The sequence below is a fragment of the Bombina bombina genome, chromosome 2 (genome assembly GCF_027579735.1).
Source record: "Bombina bombina isolate aBomBom1 chromosome 2, aBomBom1.pri, whole genome shotgun sequence".
NCBI lineage: Eukaryota > Metazoa > Chordata > Amphibia > Anura > Bombinatoridae > Bombina > Bombina bombina.
In genome coordinates, this window is record NC_069500.1 from 1354895696 (window position 1) to 1354921614 (window position 25919).

At 41.4% G+C, this 25919-nt stretch overlaps 1 protein-coding gene across 1 annotated transcript in view; it reads left to right on the plus strand.

Moving 5' to 3' along the window:
• Positions 1-25919, plus strand: part of POLR1A (RNA polymerase I subunit A) — a 364344-nt gene that overhangs the window by 86016 nt on the left and 252409 nt on the right. The window contains 1 exon segment of the mRNA XM_053704267.1: positions 18821-18973. Within this exon segment, the coding sequence (XP_053560242.1) occupies positions 18821-18973 (153 nt within the window).

Here is a 25919-nt window from a genome sequence, read left to right on the forward strand (position 1 = left end):
TGCATTTTTTCACTGTTATTTCAAAATTTGGGAAAACTTGTTTTTCTTAAAGGCGCAGTAACGTTTTTTATATTGCTTGTAAACTTGTTTTAAAGTGTTTTCCAAGCTTGCTAGTCTCATTGCTAGTCTGTTTAAACATGTCTGACACAGAGGAACCTACTTGTTCATTATGTTTGAAAGCCATGGTGGAGCCCCATAGGAGAATGTGTACTAAATGTATTGATTTCACCTTAAACAGTAAAGATCAGTCTTTATCTATAAAAGAATTATCACCAGAGGGTTCTGTCGAGGGGGAAGTTATGCCGACTAACTCTCCCCACGTGTCAGACCCTTCGCCTCCCGCTCAGGGGACGCACGCTAATATGTCGCCAATTATATCAGGGACGCCCATAGCGATTACCTTGCAGGACATGGCTGCAATCATGAATAATACCCTGTCAGTGGTATTATCTAGATTGCCTGAATTAAGAGGCAAGCGCGATAGCTCTGGGGTTAGGAGAGATACAGAGCGCGCAAATGCTGTTAGAGCCATGTCTGATACTGCGTCACAGTATGCAGAACATGAGGACGGAGAGCTTCAGTCTGTGGGTGACATCTCTGACTCGGGGAAACCTTTCTAATTTTAAATTTAAGCTTGAGAACCTCCGTGTATTGCTTGGGGAGGTATTAGCTGCTCTGAATGACTGTAACACAGTTGCAATTCCAGAGAAATTGTGTAGGCTGGATAGATACTATGCGGTGCCGGTGTGTACTGACGTTTTTCCTATACCTAAAAGGCTTACAGAAATTATTAGCAAGGAGTGGGATAGACCCGGTGTGCCCTTTTCCCCACCTCCTATATTTAGAAAAATGTTTCCAATAGACGCCACTACACGGGACTTATGGCAGACGGTCCCTAAGGTGGAGGGAGCAGTTTCTACTTTAGCAAAGCGTACCACTATCCCGGTTGAGGACAGTTGTGCTTTTTCAGATCCAATGGATAAAAAAATGGAGGGTTACCTTAAGAAAATGTTTATTCAACAAGGTTTTATTTTACAGCCCCTTGCATGCATTGCGCCTGTCACTGCTGCGGCGGCATTCTGGTTTGAGGCCCTGGAAGAGGCCATCCAGACAGCTCCATTGAATGAAATTATTGACAAGCTTAGAACGCTTAAGCTAGCTAACTCATTTGTTTCTGATGCCATTGTTCATTTGACTAAACTAACGGCTAAGAATTCCGGATTCGCCATCCAGGCGCGTAGGGCGCTATGGCTTAAATCCTGGTCAGCTGACGTGACTTCAAAGTCTAAATTACTCAGCATTCCTTTCAAGGGGCAGACCTTATTCGGGCCTGGCTTGAAGGAAATTATTGCTGACATTACTGGAGGCAAGGGTCATACCCTTCCTCAGGACAGGGCCAAATCAAAGGCCAAACAGTCTAATTTTCGTGCCTTTTGAAATTTCAAGGCAGGAGCCGCATCAACTTCCTCCGCTTCAAAACAAGAGGGAACTGTTGCTCATTCCAGACAGGCCTGGAAACCTAACCAGTCCTGGAACAAGGGCAAGCAGGCCAGAAAGCCTGCTGCTGCCCCCAAGACAGCATGAAGGAACGGCCCCCTATCCGGAAACGGATCTAGTGGGGGCCAGACTTTCTCTCTTCGCCCAGGCGTGGGCAAGAGATGTTCAGGATCCCTGGGCGTTGGAGATCATATCTCAGGGATATCTTCTGGACTTCAAAGCTTCTCCTCCACAAGGGAGATTTCATCTTTCAAGGTTATCAGCAAACCAGATAAAGAAAGAGGCATTCCTAAGCTGTGTGCAAGACCTCCTAGTAATGGGAGTGATCCATCCAGTTCCGCGGACGGAACAAGGACAGGGATTTTATTCAAATCTGTTTGTGGTTCCCAAGAAAGAGGGAACCTTCAGACCAATCTTGGATCTAAAGATCTTAAACAAATTCCTCAGAGTTCCATCATTCAAAATGGAAACTATTCGGACCATCCTACCCATGATCCAAGAGGATCAGTACATGACCACAGTGGACTTAAAGGATGCCTACCTTCACATACCGATTCACAAAGATCATCATCGGTTCCTAAGGTTTGCCTTTCTAGACAGGCATTACCAATTTGTAGCTCTTCCCTTCGGGTTGGCCACTGCCCCGAGAATTTTTACAAAGGTTCTGGGCTCACTTCTGGCGGTTCTAAGACCGCGAGGCATAGCGGTGGCTCCGTATCTAGACGACATCCTGATACAGGCGTCAAGCTTTCAAATTGCCAAGTCTCATACAGAGATAGTTCTGGCATTTCTGAGGTCGCATGGGTGGAAAGTGAACGTGGAAAAGAGTTCTCTATCACCACTCACAAGAGTCTCCTTCCTAGGGACTCTTATAGATTCTGTAGAGATGAAAATTTACCTGACTGAGTCCAGGTTATCAAAACTTCTAAATGCTTGCCGTGTCCTTCATTCCATTCCACGCCCGTCAGTGGCTCAGTGCATGGAAGTAATCGGCTTAATGGTAGCGGCAATTGACATAGTGCCATTTGCACGCCTGCATCTCAGACCGCTGCAATTTTGCATGCTAAGTCAGTGGAATGGGGATTACTCAGATTTGTCCCCTCTACTAAATCTGGATCAAGAGACCAGAGATTCTCTTCTCTGGTGGCTTTCTCTGGTCCATCTGTCCAAGGGTATGACCTTTCGCAGGCCAGATTGGACGATTTGTAACAACAGATGCCAGCCTTCTAGGTTGGGGCGCAGTCTTGAACTCCCTGAAGGCTCAGGGATCGTGGACTCAGGAGGAGAAACTCCTCCCAATAAATATTCTGGAGTTAAGAGCAATATTCAAGGCTCTTCTAGCTTGGCCTCAGTTAGCAACACTGAGGTTCATCAGATTTCAGTCGGACAACATCACGACTGTGACTTACATCAACCATCAAGGGGAAACCAGGAGTTCCCTAGCGATGTTAAAAGTCTCAAAGATAATTCGCTGGGCAGAGTCTCACTTTTGCCACCTGTCAGCGATCCACATCCCAGGCGTAGAGAACTGGGAGGCGCATTTTCTAAGTCGTCAGACTTTTCATCCGGGGGAGTGGGAACTCCATCCGGAGGTGTTTGCTCAACTGGTCCATCGTTGGGGCGAACCAGAACTGGATCTCATGGCGTCTCGCCAGAACGCCAAGCATCCTTGTTACGGATCCAGGTCCAGGGACCCGGGAGCAACACTGATAGATGCTCTAGCAGCTCCTTGGTTCTTCAACCTGACCTATGTGTTTCCACCGATTCCTCTGCTCCCTCGTCTGATTGCCAAAATCAAACAGGAGAGAGATTCGGTGATTCTGATAGCGCCTGCGTGGCCACGCAGGACCTGGTATGCAGACCTAGTGGACATGTCATCTCTTCCACCATGGACTCTGCCTCTGAGGCAGGACCTTCTAATACAAGGTCCTTTCAATCATCCAAATCTAATTTCTCTGAGACTGACTGCATGGAGATTGAACGCTTGATTCTATCAAGGCGTGGCTTCTCCGAGTCAGTCATTGATACCTTAATACAGGCTCGGAAGCCTGTCACCAGGAAAATCTACCATAAAATATGGCGTAAATATCTTTATTGGTGTGAATCCAAGAGTTACTCATGGAGTAAGGTTAGGATTCCTAGGATATTGTCCTTTCTCCAAGAGGGTTTGGACAAAGGCTTATCAGCTTTCTTTAAAAGGACAGATCTCTGCTCTGTCTATTCTTTTGCACAAGCGTCTGGCAGAAGTTCCAGACGTCCAGGCATTTTGTCAGGCTTTGGTTAGGATTAAGCCTGTGTTTAAAACTGTTGCTCCCCTGTGGAGCTTAAACTTGGTTCTTAAAGTTCTTCAGGGAGTTCCGTTTGAACCCCTTCATTCCATTGATATTAAACTTTTATCTTGGAAAGTTCTGTTTTTGATGGCTATTTCCTCGGCTCGAAGAGTCTCTGAGTTATCTGCCTTACATTGTGATTCTCCTTATCTGATTTTTCATTCAGACAAGGTAGTTCTGCGTACCAAACCTGGGTTTTTACCTAAGGTGGTTTCTAACAGGAATATCAATCAAGAGATTGTTGTTCCATCATTGTGTCCTAATCCTTCTTCAAAGAAGGAACGTCTTTTGCATAATCTGGACGTAGTCCGTGCCTTGAAGTTTTACTTACAGGCTACTAAAGATTTTCGTCAAACATCTGCCCTGTTTGTCGTTTACTCTGGACAGAGGAGAGGTCAAAAAGCTTCGGCAACCTCTCTCTCCTTTTGGCTTTGGAGCATAATACGCTTAGCCTATGAGACTGCTGGACAGCAGCCCCCTGAAAGGATTACAGCTCATTCTACTAGAGCTGTGGCTTCCACCTGTGCCTTTAAAAATGAGGCCTCTGTTGAACAGATTTGCAAGGCTGCGACTTGGTCTTCGCTTCACACCTTTTCAAAATTTTACAAATTTGATACTTTTGCTTCTTCGGAGGCTGTTTTTGGGAGAAAGGTTCTACAGGCAGTGGTTCCTTCCGTTTAAGTTCCTGCCTTGTCCCTCCCATCATCCGTGTACTTTAGCTTTGGTATTGGTATCCCACAAGTAATGGATGATCCGTGGACTGGATACACTTAACAAGAGAAAACATAATTTATGCTTACCTGATAAATTTATTTCTCTTGTAGTGTATCCAGTCCACGGCCCGCCCTGTCCTTTTAAGGCAGGTCTAAATTTTAATTAAACTACAGTCACCACTGCACCCTATGGTTTCTCCTTTCTCGTCTTGTTTCGGTCGAATGACTGGATATGGCAGTGAGGGGAGGAGCTATATAGCAGCTCTGCTGTGGGTGATCCTCTTGCAACTTCCTGTTGGGAAGGAGAATATCCCACAAGTAATGGATGATCCGTGGACTGGATACACTACAAGAGAAATAAATTTATCAGGTAAGCATAAATTATGTTTTTTTCCACATGGCTGGCTTGATTTTTGCCTAGAAACAGTTTCCTGAGGCTTTCCACTGTTGTAATATGAGTGGGAGGGGCCTATTTTAGCGCTTTTCTGCGCAGCTAGAATTACAGACTGAGACGCTCGGCTTCCTTCTGCATGATACAGGACATCTCTGAAGGGCTCAAAAGGCTTCAAAAGTCGTGTTTGAGGAGGGTAACAACCACAGTAGACTGGCAGTTGTTGTGACTGTTTTAAAAACGTTTTTGTCATTTATTATTCCGTTTTTGATATTAAGGGGTTAATCATCCATTTGCAAGTGGGTGCAATGCTCTGCTGACTTGTTACATACACTGTAAAAATTTCGTTAGTGTAACTGCCTTTTTTCACTGTTATTTCAAATTTTGTCAAAATGTGTTTCTCTTAAAGGCACAGTAACGTTTTTTATATTGCTTGTTAACTTGCTTTAAAGTGTTTTCCAAGCTTGCTAGTCTCATTGCTAGTCTGTACAAACATGTCTGAAACAGAGGATACTTGTTCATTATGTTTAAAAGCCATGGTGGAGCCCCATAGGAGAATGTGTACTAAATGTATTGATTTCACCTTAAACAGTAAAGATCAGTCTTTATCTATAAAAGAATTGTCACCAGAGGGGTCTGTCGAGGGGGAAGTTATGCTGACTAACTCTCCCCACGTGTCGGACCCTTCGCCTCCCGCTCAAGGGACGCACGCTAATATGGCGCCAAGTACATCAGGGACGCCCATAGCGATTACTTTGCAGGACATGGCTGCAATCATGAATAATACCCTGTCAGAGGTATTATCCAGATTGCCTGAATTAAGAGGCAAGCGCGATAGCTCTGGGGTTAGACGAGATACAGAGCGCGTAGATGCTGTAAGAGCCATGTCTGATACTGCGTCACAATATGCAGAACCTGAGGACGGAGAGCTTCAGTCTGTGGGTGACGTCCCTGAATCGGGGAGACCTGATTCAGAGATTTCTAATTTTAAATTTAAGCTTGAGAACCTCTGTGTATTGCTTGGGGAGGTATTAGCTGCTCTGAATGACTGTGACACAATTGCAGTGCCAGAGAAATTGTGTAGGCTGGATAAATACTATGCAGTGCCGGTGAGTACTGATGTTTTTCCAATACCTAAAAGGCTTACAGAAATTATTAGTAAGGAGTGGGATAGGCCCGGTGTTTTTCCCCACCTCCTATATTTAGAAAAATGTTTCCAATAGATGCCACTACACGGGACTTATGGCAGACAGTCCTTAAGGTGGAGGGAGCAGTTTCTACTTTAGCAAAGTGTACCACTATCCCGGTTGAGGACAGTGTCAGGGAACATCACTTATTTGTCTTGCACACTTTACCTATATTATCTATAATGTAATGTACTGATGTGTTTTCATTGCTCTCCACTCGTAATATTATTTCTTCTAAAACACTTGTAATATTGCCAACATTTCCAAATATCAGTTACATTTACAAATATCAGTTACTGAGCTGTCTGCGTCTCTCAACAGGAAATTTAGGTACTTTTTTTCACAAACTCAGGTACTTTTTCAAAGCCTAACAAACTTTGATGCTTTACGTAAGCCAAAACCGCAATGCTCTCCAAAATGTCACGGACCATTACCCACCTACAATATTTCCTGTAACTGCAAAATGTACATTTTTTTTTTCTTTCTGTACTTTTTTTTTACAAATATTATCTTGTATTATGATATACGCCAAATAAGGCCATCAGGAAAGGTATTACTGTATTTTGCTTAGCCAATAAGATGATGTCACGTATCAGATGCCTACGTGCATCCATGTCTATATAATGTGCAACTGCAATCAGAATAAACGGAACATTTGCTAATGATAACCTGCCTGTGTGTGTTATTTTGGTAATTGTTCCCCAGACGTCTGAGAAGGTCACTGTTTTTCTCCAAGACTCATCATCCAAATATTGCCCCGGGATATTCCTAACAGACAGTTGTGCTTTTTCAGATCCAATGGATAAAAAATTAGAGGGTTACCTTAAAAAAATGTTTATTCAACAAGGTTTTATTTTACAGCCCCTTGCATGCATTGCGCCTGTCACTGCTGCGGCGGCATTCTGGTTTGAGGCCCTGGAAGAGGCCATCCATACAGCTCCATTGACTGAAATTGTTGACAAGCTTAGAACGCTTAAGCTAGCTAACTTATTTGTTTCTGATGCCATTGTTCATTTGACTAAACTAATGGCTAAGAATTCCGGATTCGCCATCCAGGCGCGTAGGGCGCTATGGCTCAAATCCTGGTCAGCTGACGTGACTTCAAAGTCTGAATTACTCAACATTCCTTTCGGGCCTGGTTTGAAAGAAATTATTGCTGACATTACTGGAGGTAAGGGTCATACTCTTCCTCAAGACAGGGCCAAATCAAAGGCCAAACAGTCTAATTTTCGTGCCTTTCGAAATTTCAAGGCAGGTGCAGCATCAACTTCCTCTGCTTCAAAACAAGAGGGAACTTTTGCTAAATCCAAGCAGGCCTGGAAACCTAACCAGTCCTGGAACAAGGGCAAGCAGGCCAGAAAGCCTGCTGCTGCTGCCTCTAAGACAGCATGAAGGAGCAGCCCCCTATCCGACAACGGATCTAGTAGGGGGCAGACTCTCTTCGCCCAGGCGTGGGCAAGAGATGTTCAGGATCCCTGGGCATTGGAGATCATATCTCAGGGATATCTTCTGGACTTCAAAGCTTCTTCTCCACAAGGGAGATTTCACCTTTCAAGATTATCTGCAAACCAGATAAAGAAAGAGGCATTCCTAAGCTGCGTACAAGATCTCCTTGTAATGGGAGTGATCCATCCCAAAAAAGAGGGAACCTTCAGACCAATTTTGGATTTAAAGATCCTAAACAAATTCCTCAGGGTTCCGTCATTCAAGATGGAAACTATTCGAACCATTTTACCCATGATCCAAGAGGGTCAGTACATGACCACAGTGGACTTAAAGGATGCCTACCTTCACATTCCGATTCACAAGAATCATCATCAGTTCCTGAGGTTTGCCTTTCTAGACAGGCATTACCAATTTGTATCTCTTCCATTCGGGTTGGCTACAGCCCCAAGAATTTTTACAAAGGTTCTGGGCTCACTTCTGGCGGTCCTAAGACCGCGAGGCATAGTGGTGGCTCCTTACCTGGACGACATCCTGATACAGGCGTCAAGCTTTCAAATTGCCAAATCTCATACAGAGATAGTTCTGGCATTCCTGAGGTCGTATGGGTGGAAAGTGAACGAAGAAAAGAGTTCTCTATCTCCTCTCACAAGGGTTTCCTTCCTAGGGACTCTAATAGATTCTGTAGAAATGAAAATTTACCTGACGGAGTCCAGGTTATCAAAACTTCTAAATGCTTGCCGTGTTCACTCCATTCCGCGCCCCACGGTGGCTCAGTGCATGGAAGTAATCGGCTTAATGGTAGCGGCGATGGACATAGTGCCATTTGCGCGCCTGCATCTCAGACCGCTGCAATTATGCATGCTCAGTCAGTGGAATGGGGATTGCACAGATTTGTCCCCTCTACTAAATCTGGATCAGGAAACCAGAGATTCTCTTCTGTGGTGGTTATCTCGGGTCCATCTGTCCAAGGGTATGACCTTTCGCAGACCAGATTGGACAATTGTAACAACAGATGCCAGCCTTCTAGGTTGGGGTGCAGTCTGGAACTCCCTGAAGGCTCAGGGTTCATGGACTCAGGAGGAGAAACTCCTCCCAATAAATATTCTGGAGTTAAGAGCAATATTCAATGCTCTTCTAGCTTGGCCTCAGCTAGCAACACTGAGGTTCATCAGATTTCAGTCGGACAACATCACGACTGTGGCTTACATCAACCATCAAGGGGGAACCAGGAGTTCCCTAGCGATGTCAGAAGTCTCCAAGATAATTCGCTGGGCAGAGACTCACTCTTGCCACCTGTCAGCGATCCATATCTCAGGTGTAGAGAACTGGGAGGCGGATTTTCTAAGTCGTCAGACTTTTCATCCGGGGGAATGGGAACTCCATCCGGAGGTGTTTGCTCAATTGGTTCTCCGTTGGGGCAAACCAGAATTGGATCTCATGGCGTCTCGCCAGAACGCCAAGCTTCCTTGTTACGGATCCAGGTCCAGGGACCCAGAAGCGGCACTGATAGATGCTCTAGCAGCGCCTTGGTTCTTCAACCTGGCTTATGTGTTTCCACCGTTTCCTCTGCTCCCTCGTCTGATTGCCAAAATCAAACAGGAGAGAGCATCAGTGATATTGATAGTGCCTGCGTGGCCACGCAGGACCTGGTATGCAGACCTAGTGGACATGTCATCCTTTCCACCATGAACTCTGCCTCTGAGACAAGACCTTCTAATACAAGGTCCTTTCAATCATCCCAATCTACTTTCTCTGAGACTGACTGCATGGAGATTGAACGCTTGATCCTATCAAAGCGTGGCTTCTCCGAGTCAGTAAATGATACCTTAATACAGGCACAAAAGCCTGTCACCAGGAAAATTTACCACAAGATATGGCGTAAATATCTTCATTGGTGTGAATCCAAGAATTACTCGTGGAGTAGGGTTAGGATTCCTAGGATATTGTCCTTCCTCCAAGAGGGTTTGGACAAAGAATTATCAGCTAGTTCTTTAAAGGGACAGATTTCTGCTCTGTCTATTCTTTTACACAAGCGTCTGGCAGAAGTTCCAGACGTTCAGGCATTTTGTCAGGCTTTAGTTAGAATTAAGAAGATATACAGAGGGCGACTCCTAGTGTGGAATTAGTAAGCAGAGTGTGAACCCACCAGCTTTACCCTTCAGAGATATACTCACAAAGTATAGAGCACACTGTAGTGCTAATGAAGCAAGCTGGGTATATTAAAAGTGGCCCAGCGCACATACCACTCCGGTGAAAGATGGTCCAATGTATTCAGAAGGTTCAGATAAAAAATTCAGGAGACTCCAGATATATATAAAAAACACTTTATATAAAAATATAACAGTGTACAATAAAAATCAGTAGAATTCGCTACGCGTTTTAGTCTGAGAAACGCGTAGCGAATTCTACTGATTTTTATTGTACACTGTTATATTTTTATATAAAGTGTTTTTTATATATATCTGGAGTCTCCTGAATTTTTTATCTGAACCTTCTGAATACATTGGACCATCTTTCACCGGAGTGGTATGTGCGCTGGGCCACTTTTAATATACCCAGCTTGCTTCATTAGCACTACAGTGTGCTCTATACTTTGTGAGTATATCTCTGAAGGGTAAAGCTGGTGGGTTCACACTCTGCTTACTAATTCCACACTAGGAGTCGCCCTCTGTATATCTTCTTACTTTTCAGATGATTTTGGAAATCTACTAAGAGGAGCTGCCCTAGCATTCTAATGCACAGTCAACTGGGACACTGATAAGTTTCCAGACTGCTTATCTAGGCATTATCTTTGCCTTCACTACATGTGAGTACAAAATCTATATCTCATTCTATTTATCCTTATATATACTGGCTACACTAGGAGGCGCCCTTTATTTTTTTGTTTCATTTAGTTAGAATTAAGCCTGTGTTTAAACCTGTTGCTCCTCCATGGAGCTTAAACTTGGTTCTTAAAGTTCTTCAAGGGGTTCCGTTTGAACCCCTTCATTCTATTGATATCAAACTTCTTTCATGGAAAGTTCTTTTTCTGATGGCTATTTCCTCGGCTCGAAGAGTCTCGGAGTTATCTGCCCTACATTGTGATTCTCCTTATCTGATCTTTCATTCAGATAAAGTTGTTCCTTCCGTTTAAGTTCCTGCCTTGTCCCTCCCATCATCCGTGTACTTTAGCTTTGGTATTGGTATCCCACAAGTAATGGATGATCCGTGGACTGGATACACTTAACAAGAGAAAACATAATTTATGCTTACCTGATAAATTTATTTCTCTTGTAGTGTATCCAGTCCACGGCCCGCCCTGTCCTTTTCAGGCAGGTCTAAATTTTAATTAAACTACAGTCACCACTGCACCCTATGGTTTCTCCTTTCTCGGCTTGTTTCAGTCAAATGACTGGATATGGCAGTGAGGGGAGGAGCTATATAGCAGCTCTGCTGTGGGTGATCCTCTTGCAACTTCCTGTTGGGAAGGAGAATATCCCACAAGTAATGGATGATCCGTGGACTGGATACACTACAAGAGAAATAAATTTATCAGGTAAGCATAAATTGTTTTTTCCCCTCTAACAAACTGTTAATTTCTTAGTAGCTTACCACATCTGATTCTAGTTAAATCATTTGGATCCTTTATAAGCAGTTCTGTAGAAGGAATCAGTGTCTCATTGTGCAGGCTACTCCAGAGAGGGAGGATTTGAGACCTTGCTGCATGTCTTAATTTATAGCTGGTAGAAACAAGAGACTGGTGAGCAAACTTTGTTCTATTCTGCTTATTTTGATTTGTTTTGTTAACTGGGATCGGATTAGCTGCCCATTACTGGCTAGTAAGGAAATATTGCATGTATAGTTAGTCTCCTAAAAAGGAGTAGGCTTTTGTTTGTTTTATGTTTGTTTTAAAGGGGAAGTACACCCCATGTTTAAGACTGCTGATAAAAATAAAACAGCCTAAACCACTATTTCTTTCATGTAATTAGCAAGAGTCCATGAGCTAGTGACGTATGGGATATACATTCCTACCAGGAGGGGCAAAGTTTCCCAAACCTCAAAATGCCTATAAATACACCCCTCACCACACCCACAAATCAGTTTTACAAACTTTGCCTCCCGTGGAGGTGGTGAAGTAAGTTTGTGCTAGATTCTTCGTTGATATGCGCTTCGCAGCAGGCTGGAGCCCGGTTTTCCTCTCAGTGTGCAGTGAATGTCAGAGGGATGTGAAGAGAGTATTGCCTATTTGAATTCAATGATCTCCTTCTACGGGGTCTATTTCATAGGTTCTCTGTTATCGGTTGCAGAGATTCATCTCTTACCTCCCTTTTCAGATCTACGATATACTCTTATATATACCATTACTTCTACTGATTCTCGTTTCAGTACTGGTTTGGCTTTCTACTACATGTAGATGAGTGTCCTGGGGTAAGTAAGTCTTATTTTTTTGACACTCTATATAAAAGTGCCCAACCATAGCTTAGAGTGTTAAATATATGTGTTTAAACATTTATTTGCCTTGATTCAGGATGTTCGATATTCCTTATTTCAGACAGTCAGTTTCATTATTTGGAATAATGCATATGAATAAATAATTTTTTCTTACCATAAAAATTGACTTTTTTCCCGGGGCTGAAAATTCTTCATTTTATTGCGTCATTCTTGGCGCGGACTTTTTTGGCGCAAAAATTTTCTTTTTCATTTCCGGCGTCATACTTGTCGCCGGAAGTTGCATCATTTTTTTGACGTTTTTGCGCCAAAAATGTTGGCGTCACAGGATGTGGCGTCATTTTTGGCGCCAAAAGCATTTAGGCGCCAAATAGTGTGGGCGTCTTTTTTGGCGCTTAGAAATTTGGGCGTCATTTTTGTCTCCACATTATTTAAGTCTCATTGTTTATTTGCTTCTGGTTGCTAGAAGCTTGTTCATTGGCATTTTTTCCCATTCCTGAAACTGTCATTTAAGGAATTTGATCAATTTTGCTTTATATGTTGTTTTTTCTGTTACATATTGCAAGATGTCTCAGATTGACCCTGAATCAGAAGCTACTTCTGGAAAATCGCTGCCTGATGCTGGATCTACCAAAGTTAAGTGTATTTGTTGTAAACTTGTGGTAACTGTTCTTCCGGCTGTTGTTTGTGATGAATGTCATGACAAACTTGCTAATGCAGATAATATTTCCTTTAGTAATGTTCCATCAACATCTAATACTCATTGTGTTCCTGTTAACATAAGAGATTTTGTTTCTAAATCTATTAGGAAGGCTATGTCTGTTATTCCTCCTTCCAGTAAACGTAAAAGGTCTTTTAAAACTTCTCATTTTCCAGATGAATTTTTAAATGAACATCATCATTCTGATTCTGTTTCTGATAATGATTTTTCTGGTTCAGAGGATTCTGTCTCAGAGGTTGATGCTGATAAATCTTCATATTTATTTAAAATGTAATTTATTCGTTCTTTACTTAAAGAAGTCTTAATTGCATTAGAAATAGAGGAATCTGGTCCTCTTGATACTAAATCGAAACGTTTAAATACGGTTTTTAAACCTCCTGTAGTTATTCCGGAGGTTTTTCCCGTCCCTGATACTATTTCTGAAGTAATTTCCAGGGAATGGAATAATCTGGGTAATTCATTTACTCCTTCTAAACGGTTTAAGAAATTATATCCTGTGCCATCTGACAGATTAGAGTTTTGGGACAAAATCCCTAAGGTTGATGGGGCTATCTCTACTCTTGCTAAACGTACTACTATTCCTACGGCAGATAGTACTTCCTTTAAGGATCCTTTAGATAGGAAAATTGAATCTTTTCTAAGAAAAGCTTACTTATGTTCAGGTAAACTTCTTAGGCATGCTATATCTTTGGTGGATGTTGCTGCAGCTTCAACTTTCTGGTTGGAGGCTTTAGCACAACAAGTAACAGATCATAATACTCATAGCATTGTTAATCTTCTTCAACATGCTAATAACTTTATTTGTGATGCCATCTTTGATATCATTAGGGTTGATGTCAGGTATATGTCTTTAGCTATTTTAGCTAGAAGAGCTTTATGGCTTAAAACTTGGAATGCTGATATGTCTTCTAAGTCAACTTTGCTTTCCCTTTCTTTCCAAGGTAATAAATTGTTTTGTTCACAGTTGGATTCTATTATTTCAACTGTTACTGGGGGGAAAGGAACTTTTTTACCACAGGATAAAAAATCTAAAGGTAACTATAGGGCTGCTTATCGTTTTCGTTCCTTTCGTCACAATAAGGAACAAAAGCCTGATCCTTCCCCTACAGGAACGGTATCAGTTTGGAAACCATCTCCAGTCTGGAATAAATCCAAGCCTTTTAGAAAGCCAAAGCCAGCTCCCAAGTCCACATGAAGGTGGGGCCCTCATTCCAGCCCAGCTGGTAGGGGGCAGATTACGATTTTTCAAAAAAATTTGGATCAATTCGATTCACAATCTTTGGATTCAGAACATTGTTTCACAAGTGTACAGACTAGGCTTCAAGATAAGACCTCCTGCAAGAAGATTTTTTCTTTCTCGTGTTCCAATAAATCCAGTGAAGGCTCAAGCATTTCTGAAATGTGTTTCAGATCTAGAGTTGGCTGGAGTAATTGTGCCAGTTCCAGTTCTGGAACAGGGTCTGGGGTTTTACTCAAATCTATTCATTGTACCAAAGAAGGAGGATTCCTTCAGACCAGTTCTGGATTTAAAAATATTGAATCGTTATGTAAGAATACCAACATTCAAAATGGTAACTATAAGGACTATTCTGCCTTTTGTTCAGCAAGGGCATTATATGTCCACAATAGATTTACAAGATGCATATCTGCATATTCCGATTCATCCAGATCACTATCAGTTTCTGAGATTCTCTTTTCTAGACAAGCATTACCAGTTTTTTGCTCTGCTGTTTGGCCTAGCAACAGCTCCAAGGATTTTTACAAAGGTTCTCGGTGCCCTACTATCTGTAATCAGAGAACAGGGTATTGTGGTATTTCCTTATTTGGACGATATCTTGGTACTTGCTCAGTTTTCACATTTAGCAGAATCTCATACGAATCGACTTGTATCGTTTCTTTGAGAACATGGTTGGAGGATCAATTTACCAAAGAGTTCATTGATTCCTCAGACAAGGGTAACCTTTTTAGGTTTCCAGATAGATTCAGTGTCCATGACTCTGTCATTGACGGACAAGAGACGTCTGAAATTGGTTTCAGCTTGTCAAAACCTTCAGTCTCAATCATTCCCTTCGGTAGCCTTATGCATGGAAATTCTAGGTCTTATGACTGCTGCATCGGACGCGATCCCCTTTGCTCGTTTTCACATGCGACCTCTTCAGCTCTGTATGCTGAACCAGTGGTGCAGGGATTATACAAAGATATCACAATTAATATCTTTAAAATAGAATGTACGACACTCTCTGACGTGGTGGACAGACCACCATCGTTTAGTTCAGGGGGCTTCTTTTGTTCTTCTGACCTGGACTGTGATCTCAACAGATGCAAGTCTGACAGGTTGGGGAGCTGTATGGGGGTCTCTGACAGTGCAGGGGGTTTGGGAATCTCAGGAGGCGAGATTACCAATCAATATTTTGGAACTCTGTGTGATTTTCAGAGCTCTTCAGTCGTGGCCTCTTCTAAAGAGAGAGTCGTTCATTTGTTTTCAGACTGACAATGTCACAACCGTGGCATATGTCAATCATCAAGGAGGGACTCACAGTCCTCTGGCTATGAAAGAAGTATCTCGAATACTTGTATGGGCGGAATCCAGCTCCTGTCTAATTTCTGCGGTTCACATCCCAGGTATAGACAATTGGGAAGCGGATTATCTCAGTCGCCAAACATTACATCCGGGCGAATGGTCTCTTCACCCAGAAGTATTTCTTCAGATTGTTCAAATCTGGGGTCTTCCAGAAATAGATCTGATGGCTTCTCATCTAAACAAGAAGCTTCCCAGGTATCTGTCCAGATCCAGGGATCCTCAGACGGAAGCAGTGGATGCATTGGCACTTCCTTGGAATTATCATCCTGCCTATATCTTTCCGCCTCTAGTTCTTCTTCCAAGAGTGATTTCCAAGATTCTAAAGGAGCGTTCGTTTGTTCTGCTGGTGGCTCCAGGATGGCCTCACAGGTTTTGGTATGCGGATCTTGTTCGGATGGCTACTTGCCAACCGTGGACTCTTCCGTTAAGACCAGACCTTCTATCGCAAGGTCCTTTTTTCCATCAGGATCTCAAATCCTTAAATTTGAAGGTATGGAAATTGAACGCTTGATTCTCAGTCATAGAGGTTTCTCTGACTCTGTAATTAATACTATGTTACAGGCTCGTAAATCTGTGTCTAGGAAGATATATTATCGAGTCTGGAAGACTTACATTTCTTGGTGTTCTTCTCATCATTTTTCTTGGCATTCTTTTAGAATTCCTAGAATTTTACAGTTTCTTCAGGATGGTTTGGATAAAGTTTTGTCTGCAAGTTCCTTGAAAGGACAAATCTCTGCTCTTTCTGTTCTTTTTCACAGAAAGATTGCTAATCTTCCTGATATTCATTGTTTTGTACAAGCTTTGGTTCGTATAAAACCTGTCATTAAGTCAATTTCTCCTCCTTGGAGTTTGAATTTGGTTCTGGGGGCTCTTCAAGCTCCTCCGTTTGAACCTATGCATTCGCTGGATATTAAATTACTTTCTTGGAAAGTTTTGTTTCTTTTGGCCATCTCTTCTGCCAGAAGAGTTTCTGAATTATCTGCTCTTTCTTGTGAGTCTCCTTTTCTGATTTTTCATCAGGATAAGGCGGTTTTGCAAACTTTATTTAAATTTTTACCTAAGGTTGTGAATTCTAACAACATTAGTAGAGAAATTGTGGTTCCTTCATTGTGTCCTAATCCTAAGAACTTTCTACATCCTAAGAAAGATCATTGCATTCTTTGGATGTAGTTAGAGCTTTGAAATATTATGTTGAAGCTACTAAAGATTTCCGAAAGACTTCTAGTCTATTTATCTTTTCTGATTCTAGGAAAGGTCAGAAGGCCTCTGCCATTTCTTTGGCATCTTGGTTAAAGTCTTTGATTCATCATGCTTATGTTGAGTCGGGTAGAACTCCGCCTCAAAGGATTACAGCTCATTCGACTAGGTCAGTCTCTACTTCCTGGGCATTTAGGAATGAAGCTTCGGTTGATCAGATTTGCAAAGCAGCAACTTGGTCTTCTTTGCATACTTTTACTAAATTCTACCATTTTTATGTGTTTTCTTCTTCTGAAGCAGTCTTTGGTAGAAAAGTACTTCAGGCAGCTGTTTCAGTTTGATTCTTCTGCTTATAATTTCAGTTTTTTTTCATTATAAGATTTAAACTTTGGCTGGGGTGTGGATTATTTTTCAGCGGAATTGGCTGTCTTTATTTTATCCCTCCCTCTCTAGTGACTCTTGCGTGGAAGATCCACATCTTGGGTATTCATTATCGCATACGTCACTAGCTCATGGACTCTTGCTAATTACATGAAAGAAAACATAATTTATGTAAGAACTTACCTGATAAATTCATTTCTTTCATATTAGCAAGAGTCCATGAGGCCCACCCTTTTTGTGGTGGTTATGATTTTTTTGTATAAAGCACAATTATTCCAATTCCTTATTTTTTTATGCTTTCGCACTTTTTTCTTTTCACCCCACTTATTGGCTATTCGTTGAACTGATTTGTGGGTGTGGTGAGGGGTGTATTTATATGCATTTTGAGGTTTGGGAAACTTTGCCCCTCCTGGTAGGAATGTATATCCCATACGTCACTAGCTCATGGACTCTTGCTAATATGAAAGAAATTAATTTATCAGGTAAGTTCTTACATAAATTATGTTATTTCGTGCTGAAGTGACTATTCCTGCAAGGGCTTTGTCACACCGGGCACTAATTGCTGAAAGTTTACATTCACTTTAAGTTTATCACCCCTGTAGGATTTCAATTTTTCATTAATAAATGGTGCTGGTTGACACTTCACTACTCATAAGTGTACTTTGTGCATCTGGGGTGCAATGGTAAAAAAATTATTAGCTGCTGTACATTTCAATAAATGGGTTTTTGCACACGAACAGAGTTAAAGAGGATATATTTAAAGTACAGTGTGTGTAGGCCTCAAGAAAGCCTGCTATGTTTTATTTTAACAACCTCTTTTGATTTTATTTTTTTCATTAATAAAGGATGTTGGAAGGTTAGCTAGGCTAAAGGAAATCTCAGTAGTACTGGAAGTAGCAGTTAAAGGACGAAGTCAGGCAGTCCGGGTCAGCACCAATCAAGCTGCAGAAGTACCAACTCGTGATCCAAAAATCAATAACAGGAGTGAGCGAAAAAAAGTTAAAAACCAGATCAGGCAATGAAATGCAAAATCAGCAAACCGTACAGAGGTCAAAAGGCAAAAGCCAAAGTTAAATTCAGAAGTTCAGAAAACATATAGTTTTTTAAGATAATGCATACATATAAAAAGCTGTAGTAAATGAGAATACCGGGCAGGCACTGAGCCTTGTATAGTCCTAGTAACAGTGTGGAAAATGAAATGGAGGCTTGGAGCTAAACGGACCAATGAAAAGAGCTCAGCCGCAATACTTTTTTTTAAACTAAGTAAACTACCTTCAATAATACAGCCTTTAGAAGGATAGCTCTAGCCTTTTCAAGGCTACATTATACTTAGTGTATTATGTTTAACAAGTGGAGCAGGACTATAAAAAAATGTAAAATTGATGATCCATGCTGAGCTTGCTAAACGAGCTATTGACCCCCCCCCGACCACTCTATTGATCCCAGCTGCACTACTGACCCCGGACACGCTATTGTCCCAACTAGCTGCGCTATTGATTGCCAGCGAGACGAGGGTTAGCTGCACTATTACACCTGGTTGTTCCCCACCGTCTACGTAAAGGAGCGAGGCAGTCCACTGGTCGTCTGTGGTTGACGTTTGGACATCCGTGTTTTAGAGGTTTACTAATTGTCTTCCCTTCTGTACTGAAAAGATGTGTATATATTTGGAACACACTTCAATTGGGCTAGCTTATTCTTTCCAGTGAATCAGTTGCTTTATTAAAGGTACAGCAAACGTAAAACCTATTAAATCCCAATTCTGCAGAATGTACACAGTTCTCTAATACAATGAGCCTTAAGATATAATAAAAATAGCTGTTGGCTACGTTTTCCAGCGTGGGATTGCGCTACTTTTACTTAAATTGTATTAATATTTTTTTTTTCTTTGAGCCTTGTTTTTTTTTTTTAAGGTAGAACCCTTTTAATATATTTGACTTTTCCTTGGCAGATTTCGTGCTTGTTGGGACAGATTGAGTTGGAAGGTCGTCGGCCACCACTTATGCCTTCTGGGAAATCTTTGCCCTGTTTTCAGCCTTATGACTTCACTCCACGATCCGGAGGTTTTGTAACTGGAAGATTTCTCACTGGCATCAAACCACAGGTAAATGATTTTGTAAAGTGTTGTAGGTGGTTTTAGCTCTGGGGTTTGCATAGGAACGATTAAAGGGACAGTCTACATCAGAATTTTTATTGTTTGAAAAGATAGATAATCCCTTTTTTACCTATTCTCTAGTTTTGCATAACCAATACAGTTGTATAAATACACTTTTTACCTCTGTGATTACCCTGTATCTAAGCCTCTGCAAACTGCCCCCTTATTTCAGTTCTTTTGACAGACATCCATTTTAGCCAATCGGAGCTTACTCACTGGAACTCCACGTACGTGAGCACAGTGTGTTATCTATATGACACACACGAACTAACACCCTCTAGTTGTGAAAAACTGTCAATGCCCTGAGAGAAGAGGTGGCCTTCAAGGGCTTAGAAATTAGCATATGAACCTCCTAGGTTTATTATTATCAGTTATTTGTAGAGCGCCAACAGATTCCGCAGCGCTAAGTTTAGCTTTCAACTAAGAATACCAAGAGAACAAAGCAAAATTGGTGATAAAAGTAAATTGGAAAATTGTTTAAAATTACATTCTCTATCTGAATCAGGAAAGTTTATTTTGGATTAGACTGTCCCTTTAAGTTACCAGAACATTGGAAAAACACATTATTTTGTTAATTTACGGCATTCATACACCTTACATGACATAAATTTAAAAACAATATCATGTTATATTACACATTTTTGTGCATTATGGAAAAACCATTCAACATAGTATTAAAAAAAACAAAACACTCTGTTTTTGTGTGGTTTTCCCCACTTTTTTTCCCTTTTGCAGAGTTTAGATTTGATGTTTTAAAGTTAATTTGTTCATCCTTATTAAAAATATATATATACGTAATAAGTATTTTGTTTTAAAGAAGTGGCTTTTTGTTTTTTTTCATGATGCAGTTAGAGCATACAATTTTAGAGGGAAGGTAAACATAGGTATTAATGTTACATAATTCTGCACTATCGGTACCTTTTTGAAAAAATAAAGGCTCTGCGCATCTTCTGTTTGTTCATTACAGTAGAATGCTATTGAGATATCACCCAGTGTGAAAAATTTTACATCAAAACTGATGATTCTGAGGTGCTGGCTGCTCTCCCACCTTCAAGCAAGTGTAACAAGTCAGTTCAGATTTTCCTAGTACTATGTCTCCCGAAGTCAGGGATAATGCTATGTCTTCAGAAGGGTTAGATCCCTCTGGTAATGAGGAGTCCTTCTGTTGAATCTGTTACTTCCTCTTTCTTCTCTAAAATTGAACATATTCATTCTCTTTTGAAAGAGCTTTTACTTAGTTTAGGGGTTAAAGTTTCTGAGGATAAATCTTGTATTTGTTTAAATTCAGTGTGTAGGACTGTTGTTAAACTCCATTAGGATTTTCTATCCCTGATGCTGTCTCTGACATGGTTTATAGGGAATGGTCTGGTTTAAGGACTCTTTTAATCCTTCTGCAAGGTTTAATAGTTACGTTTTTTTTTTAATATCTTTTACCTGCTGCTAATGATAAATTGTGTGAAACTGTTCCTAAGGTTGATGGGGCCATTTGTTATATTTACCTCAATTTCTTTTGCTGATGTGGCTGTTGCTTATTCTTTTGGTTGTGTAGTCTTTATGGGCAGATATCTTATGATTCTGCCTGTGTACTATGCTTTCTTTTGTAATGTTTTTTTTTGTTATTCATTTATTTATGCTAGAGTATATCTTTAGCTGTTCTTTCCTGAAAGCATAACTAGAATCTTGGTCGGCTGACATAATTTCTATTTCCAGACTTTTTAACTCTTTCTTTACAAGGAAGTTTTTAATTCTGGTTTGGTTTTCCAATATGTATATGGTGGTTAAGAACATTTTTTTTTTTTTTTACTCAGGACTAGAAGTCCAAGAGTGTTTTTAAAGCTGATTTCCTTTTCATCAGAACAGGGCTCATCTTCTTCCTCCACCCAGTATCAGAGTTCCTCTGGTTTCGTCTATAAATAATTCAATAGTATTTGTTTTGCTTCAGTGCTTTTAACACTTATCCCTCTGCTTGTAAGACAGCTAAGCCAATTACCAGGCCTATTTATATGCTCTGGAGAATGCTGTCAGGGCCAGCAGTTTTATTATCCTTTCCCTCATCCAATCTGACATGTTGATTCAGTCTTTTATCTAGAGGCTCTGGTAGGGGGTAGGTTATTCTTCAAGAAGCTTGTTTTCTTCTTTAATGGAAAGAGTCCACAGCTGCATTAATTACTTTTGGGAATTCAGAACCCGGCCACCAGGAGGAGGCAAAGACACCCCAGCCAAAGGCTTCAAATACCTCCCCCACTTCCCTCATCCCCTTGTCATTCTTTGCCTTTAGTCACAGGAGGTTGGCAGAGAAGTGTCGGAAGTTTGAACATAGTCACCTATTGGGGGTAGTACTCTTCGAAATAGGACTGGAGTTTTAAGTAGTCCTGTAAGCCTCTCAGTGAGGGCATGGATGAAGGTTAGAGTCTGGAGATGAAGGGAGTGTCGTCTCTGCGAAACCATCCAGACTCATATTAACAACTCCTTGGCAATCAACGTTGACGCGTTTCGCTGCCTGCCTTTATTCACTCAAGTCCATGTCAGAAGCGAAGCTACTATCTGTCACAATTGAAGTGCCGTGTTCCTGTTCCACGGCATAGATTCCGTTAAGATCGTTTCATTTTACTTCATTATGTGAACGTGATGTTGACGAGAAGGTAGGGTCCCAGTGGGACTCCTTTTATCTTAAAATAGGAATCATGGGTTAATATCTCCTGAGGGGGGTTATTGAACAGGGTGGACTTTAATCATTTTTGTTATGTGGTTCTATCTGCTGATGTGTAGTAATACTTTAGGCTCATGGCTTTTCGGCAACATTACGGCCTTATCATCACTTGGCGCAATCTTTAGATTTGAGCGCCCTTTTTTATGATTTGCACGTTGCACCTCGTGACCAGGTGCGGTTACGTTGCTTTTCACTTTTGTATGCTGACTGTGTGACGACAGAGTCTGCTCGTTGGTTGTCTGGTTCACAGGAGGTGGTGAGTGCCCCAGCCATTGGGGGTGTAAAGAAGGTGCCAATTAGTGTGTCATTTTTGTAATCACAAGATGGAGGATTCTAATTTTTTAGAGACGGATTTCTCCGATGCGGAGAATGCATCTTGTGATGAATATGAAATAGCCCGGGTTATCCATGCCCATCAGTTATGTTCCGATTGCCGTTCCAGAGTACTCTTTTTCCCTATTCAGGGTCCTCAGAGTGCGTTGAGCCATCCGCCCCTGAGGAGTGTAGGTCCTGTGAGGCGCGTGTCCCAGAACTTTCCTTTGCTACGCAAGCAATTTGTATCTCCCAAGTGAAATATATTTATCTGTCAACCAGGGCCGTTGGGCGTGGGATCGCCCGATTCAGTTCGGCCTCCTGGGAAAGCGTGGGCTTCTGAATCTTCAGGGGCCCCAACCTTGGGGCTGGAGTCATTTGTCGATCCGGCGACGGATAATTTTGCTTTCCGTTATAGGTTGGCACGTCTTTGTGTTCTACTAAGGCATGTTTTGGCGTTACTAGAGGATCCCAGTCCTAGTGGGTCGAGGGATCCGAGGCCTTAGATGCCGGATGGCAAACTGGGTTAGATGTTTGGGGATGAAGCTAATCTCCTTGATGTCTCTGTTTCTCTTTCTTTTATGTATCGGTTCCAGTTCTGAGCTTTGGTGAAGGGGGCCTCTGATTGGTTGGTCCGGTTGGCGTACCCTTTTTCCTTGGGCGTTCACCCGCGGGTGCTGCCTTACTTTTATTTTTGATCTGGATAGGATGTATTGGATTTGTTTTGTATAAGCGCACGTCTGATATAACTTGTGATTTTGTGGTCGCATGGGCACTTCCTCGGAAGTTGCACACTTTGGTTAAGACCAAGGTTTTGTTTTCTAGTTCATATTATCGAACCTTCGGGTCGATTTTTCTTGGACCTTAGACGGTTATTGGAGTGTTCTTGCACCAGGCAGGTACTGGTCGGGCGCTGTCTTCTGTTTCTTGGGTTCATGTCACCCTCATGGTGCTGATTATCCTGTCGGATTCTAAAAATGTCTATTATGGCCTAGTGTTGTGGATTCCGGGCTCGGATCCTATTATGAAGTATGGGGCGTAGATACGCTTCTGGTGGGAAGGTTGTGAGCTCCGATATAAGTTTTTTTGGGGTTTTTTTTCCCTGGCAATTTTGCTTGGGATGTGTGATCGACTTTTTCAGACGTCCTCGTGGTTCCTAGGGTCCCTGGGGACTCTGAACTATAGGTTTCCATTCCTTTGTAGTCTGGAGACGTGATTGATTCCGGAGGTCTAGTATTTGAGTAGTGGACGATTTGCGTCGTCATTTGCGGTATCTTCCTGATGATGAATCTTGTAGCCTAGTCGCATTCCTTTTGCGGTGGCAATGTTTCCTTCCCTCCTGTCTTGGGTTGGGTCATTTGTTCTTGAAGTGCGGGCATGCCCTTCTTCCTTTTCTCAGTGTTTCGTTTGCTCTAGTACGTGGAGTGCTGGGGTTACCCTGCCTTTCTACCACGAGCTGAGAGGCTCCTGTTGTTATTCTATTTTAAGGATGTCGTCTTCTCAAGATAAGAACTGACCTTTGTCATACCATGGTCTTTAGACTCTCGGGTGCTATCCGCCAAACTTATTGCAGATCTAGCCCTTTGGGCTTGACGGTAGGAAGTCTGGGGTCAGTTAGTCTTTTCGCCTGTCTGGGGTCAGGAAATTGACCATTTATCTTTTCAGCGTGTGGGTCAGGTCGTTCAGCCTGTCTACATGGATTACCTTGCGATCCAAGGGTGTACTGGTTGCCAATTTCCTAAACCGGTCTGGAGTTTTATTTTAGACTCTTGGGTTTGTGGATTTTGCTAGGTACTTTACATCTAAGGACTTTAGATGGCGGAAGGCATTGTCTTGGTGCGCTCCGAACCATAGGAGGCAGCTTATGGATTCCTCAGGGGCTTTAGATCTTAGGATCAGTTCCGTTTTTTTTGAGGACTCCGGCTTAGGACCATGTCTCTTGCCTGGAACGGGTATGGATGGTTCTGCTTAACATTAGGGCTTGGTTTTCCTGCGTGTCCCTTTGGAGGGGCGGGGGTTTCTGACTCTCATGGGAGTTTAATTTCAGCCTGAGTTCAGTTTGAGGTTTGTTGACGGGTCCGTACTTGTCTGCTGGGACATCTGATGCTTCCTGGTAGGCTTCAGTTGCTGTACCACCTGGGCTGACAATATTGGCCGAAGGATTTAACCTCTTTTGGTAGGGTGGTTACCGTTGATTAATCCTTTTCTTCTCACCTAGGGTCGGGAAGGGGTTCTTGCGTATTCTCCTTGATTTTGAGGTACCTCAGTATCTGTGAAGGTCCTATGTTCCTAGGATCCCTGTTAGTCTCAGGTAGATGGGAACTCCAATCTATTTGTTGTTCCAAGAATTAGGGGGTACTTTCAGATCTTTTCTGTCCTATAAACCTTGATAAAGTTTCTTTAGTTCCTACTCATGAAATGGAAACTTTCATACTATTCTCCAAAGTTTTGGGTACCCCTCTTATCTGTAATCGTTTTTCAAAAGTTTTGCTGTATTCCTTGGCCAAGATGATATCTTGAACAAGTAGTAAGAAGTGAATACAGCGCCAACAAGAGGCCAAGGGATAAATATACTCACAGAGAGATAAAAGAAGATTATTTAATGAACCATGTTAAAAAGCATCAGTAATAAAAGACTATATATAAAAAATGTAAAAAGCACATATAAATAAAATTACAAATACAGGAATATTTTACAGAAGCGGCTCAAAGGGCCAAAGCTGATAATTACAATAAAAACAGAGGTAATAACAGGTGATCAGTGTGAGTGGTACACCAGAATAAGAGTGTATACTGATAAAACAGAATTAGCCTAAGTGCAACTGTAGCAAGTGCATCAAGCAAAAAACTAATAAACAATAATACAAACAATAGTGTTCAAAATTAGTGTTACAAAAATAGTGTTCCAAAAAATAGAAAAATGCACTGCAGTGCAAAAAAAGGGGGGTAGCAAAATAATTGTATAGATACAATCAAGTAGTGAGTGAGTGCAAATGGATATAAAAATGCTAGCTACTTAATCCAGTGAGGTTAAGATATAATTAAATAAAATACACAATATGCAATAACATAAAAAATATAATACACAATATGCAATAACATAAAAAATAAAATATAAAATATAATCCAAAAAAGTGTTCAAAAAGTTGATCAACAAATGTTAGTGAAGAACAAAAATAAGTCAATCAAAACTAAAAAATGCAAAAAAAGGGTGATGAAAAGCAAGGTGAAAGTGAGGAAATTGATTCCTTCCAATGTTAGTTACTTTAACAGATCCAAATTCCTGAGTGTGGTTGCTGAAGTAGCTGATTGGATCCTAGCACCTGTCAGCTGCTCCTATGGTATCCTAAAAAGTGTCCCTGTAAAAAAAAGAAATTCACAACATAGTGTATCCAATATGAGAATGAAGTAAAGATTAAAGTAATGCTTACCAATATGTCAACGCGTTTCTGCCCTCAAAAAAGGGCCTTTCTCAAGACTAGTCTTGAGAAAGGCCCTTTTTTGAGGGCAGAAACGCGTTGACATATTGGTAAGCATTACTTTAATCTTTACTTCATTCTCATATTGGATACACTATGTTGTGAATTTCTTTTTTTTACAGGGACACTTTTTAGGATACCATAGGAGCAGCTGACAGGTGCTAGGATCCAATCAGCTACTTCAGCAACCACACTCAGGAATTTGGATCTGTTAAAGTAACTAACATTGGAAGGAATCAATTTCCTCACTTTCACCTTGCTTTTCATCACCCTTTTTTTGCATTTTTTAGTTTTGATTGACTTATTTTTGTTCTTCACTAACATTTGTTGATCAACTTTTTGAACACTTTTTTGGATTATATTTTATATTTTATTTTTTATTTTTTATGTTATT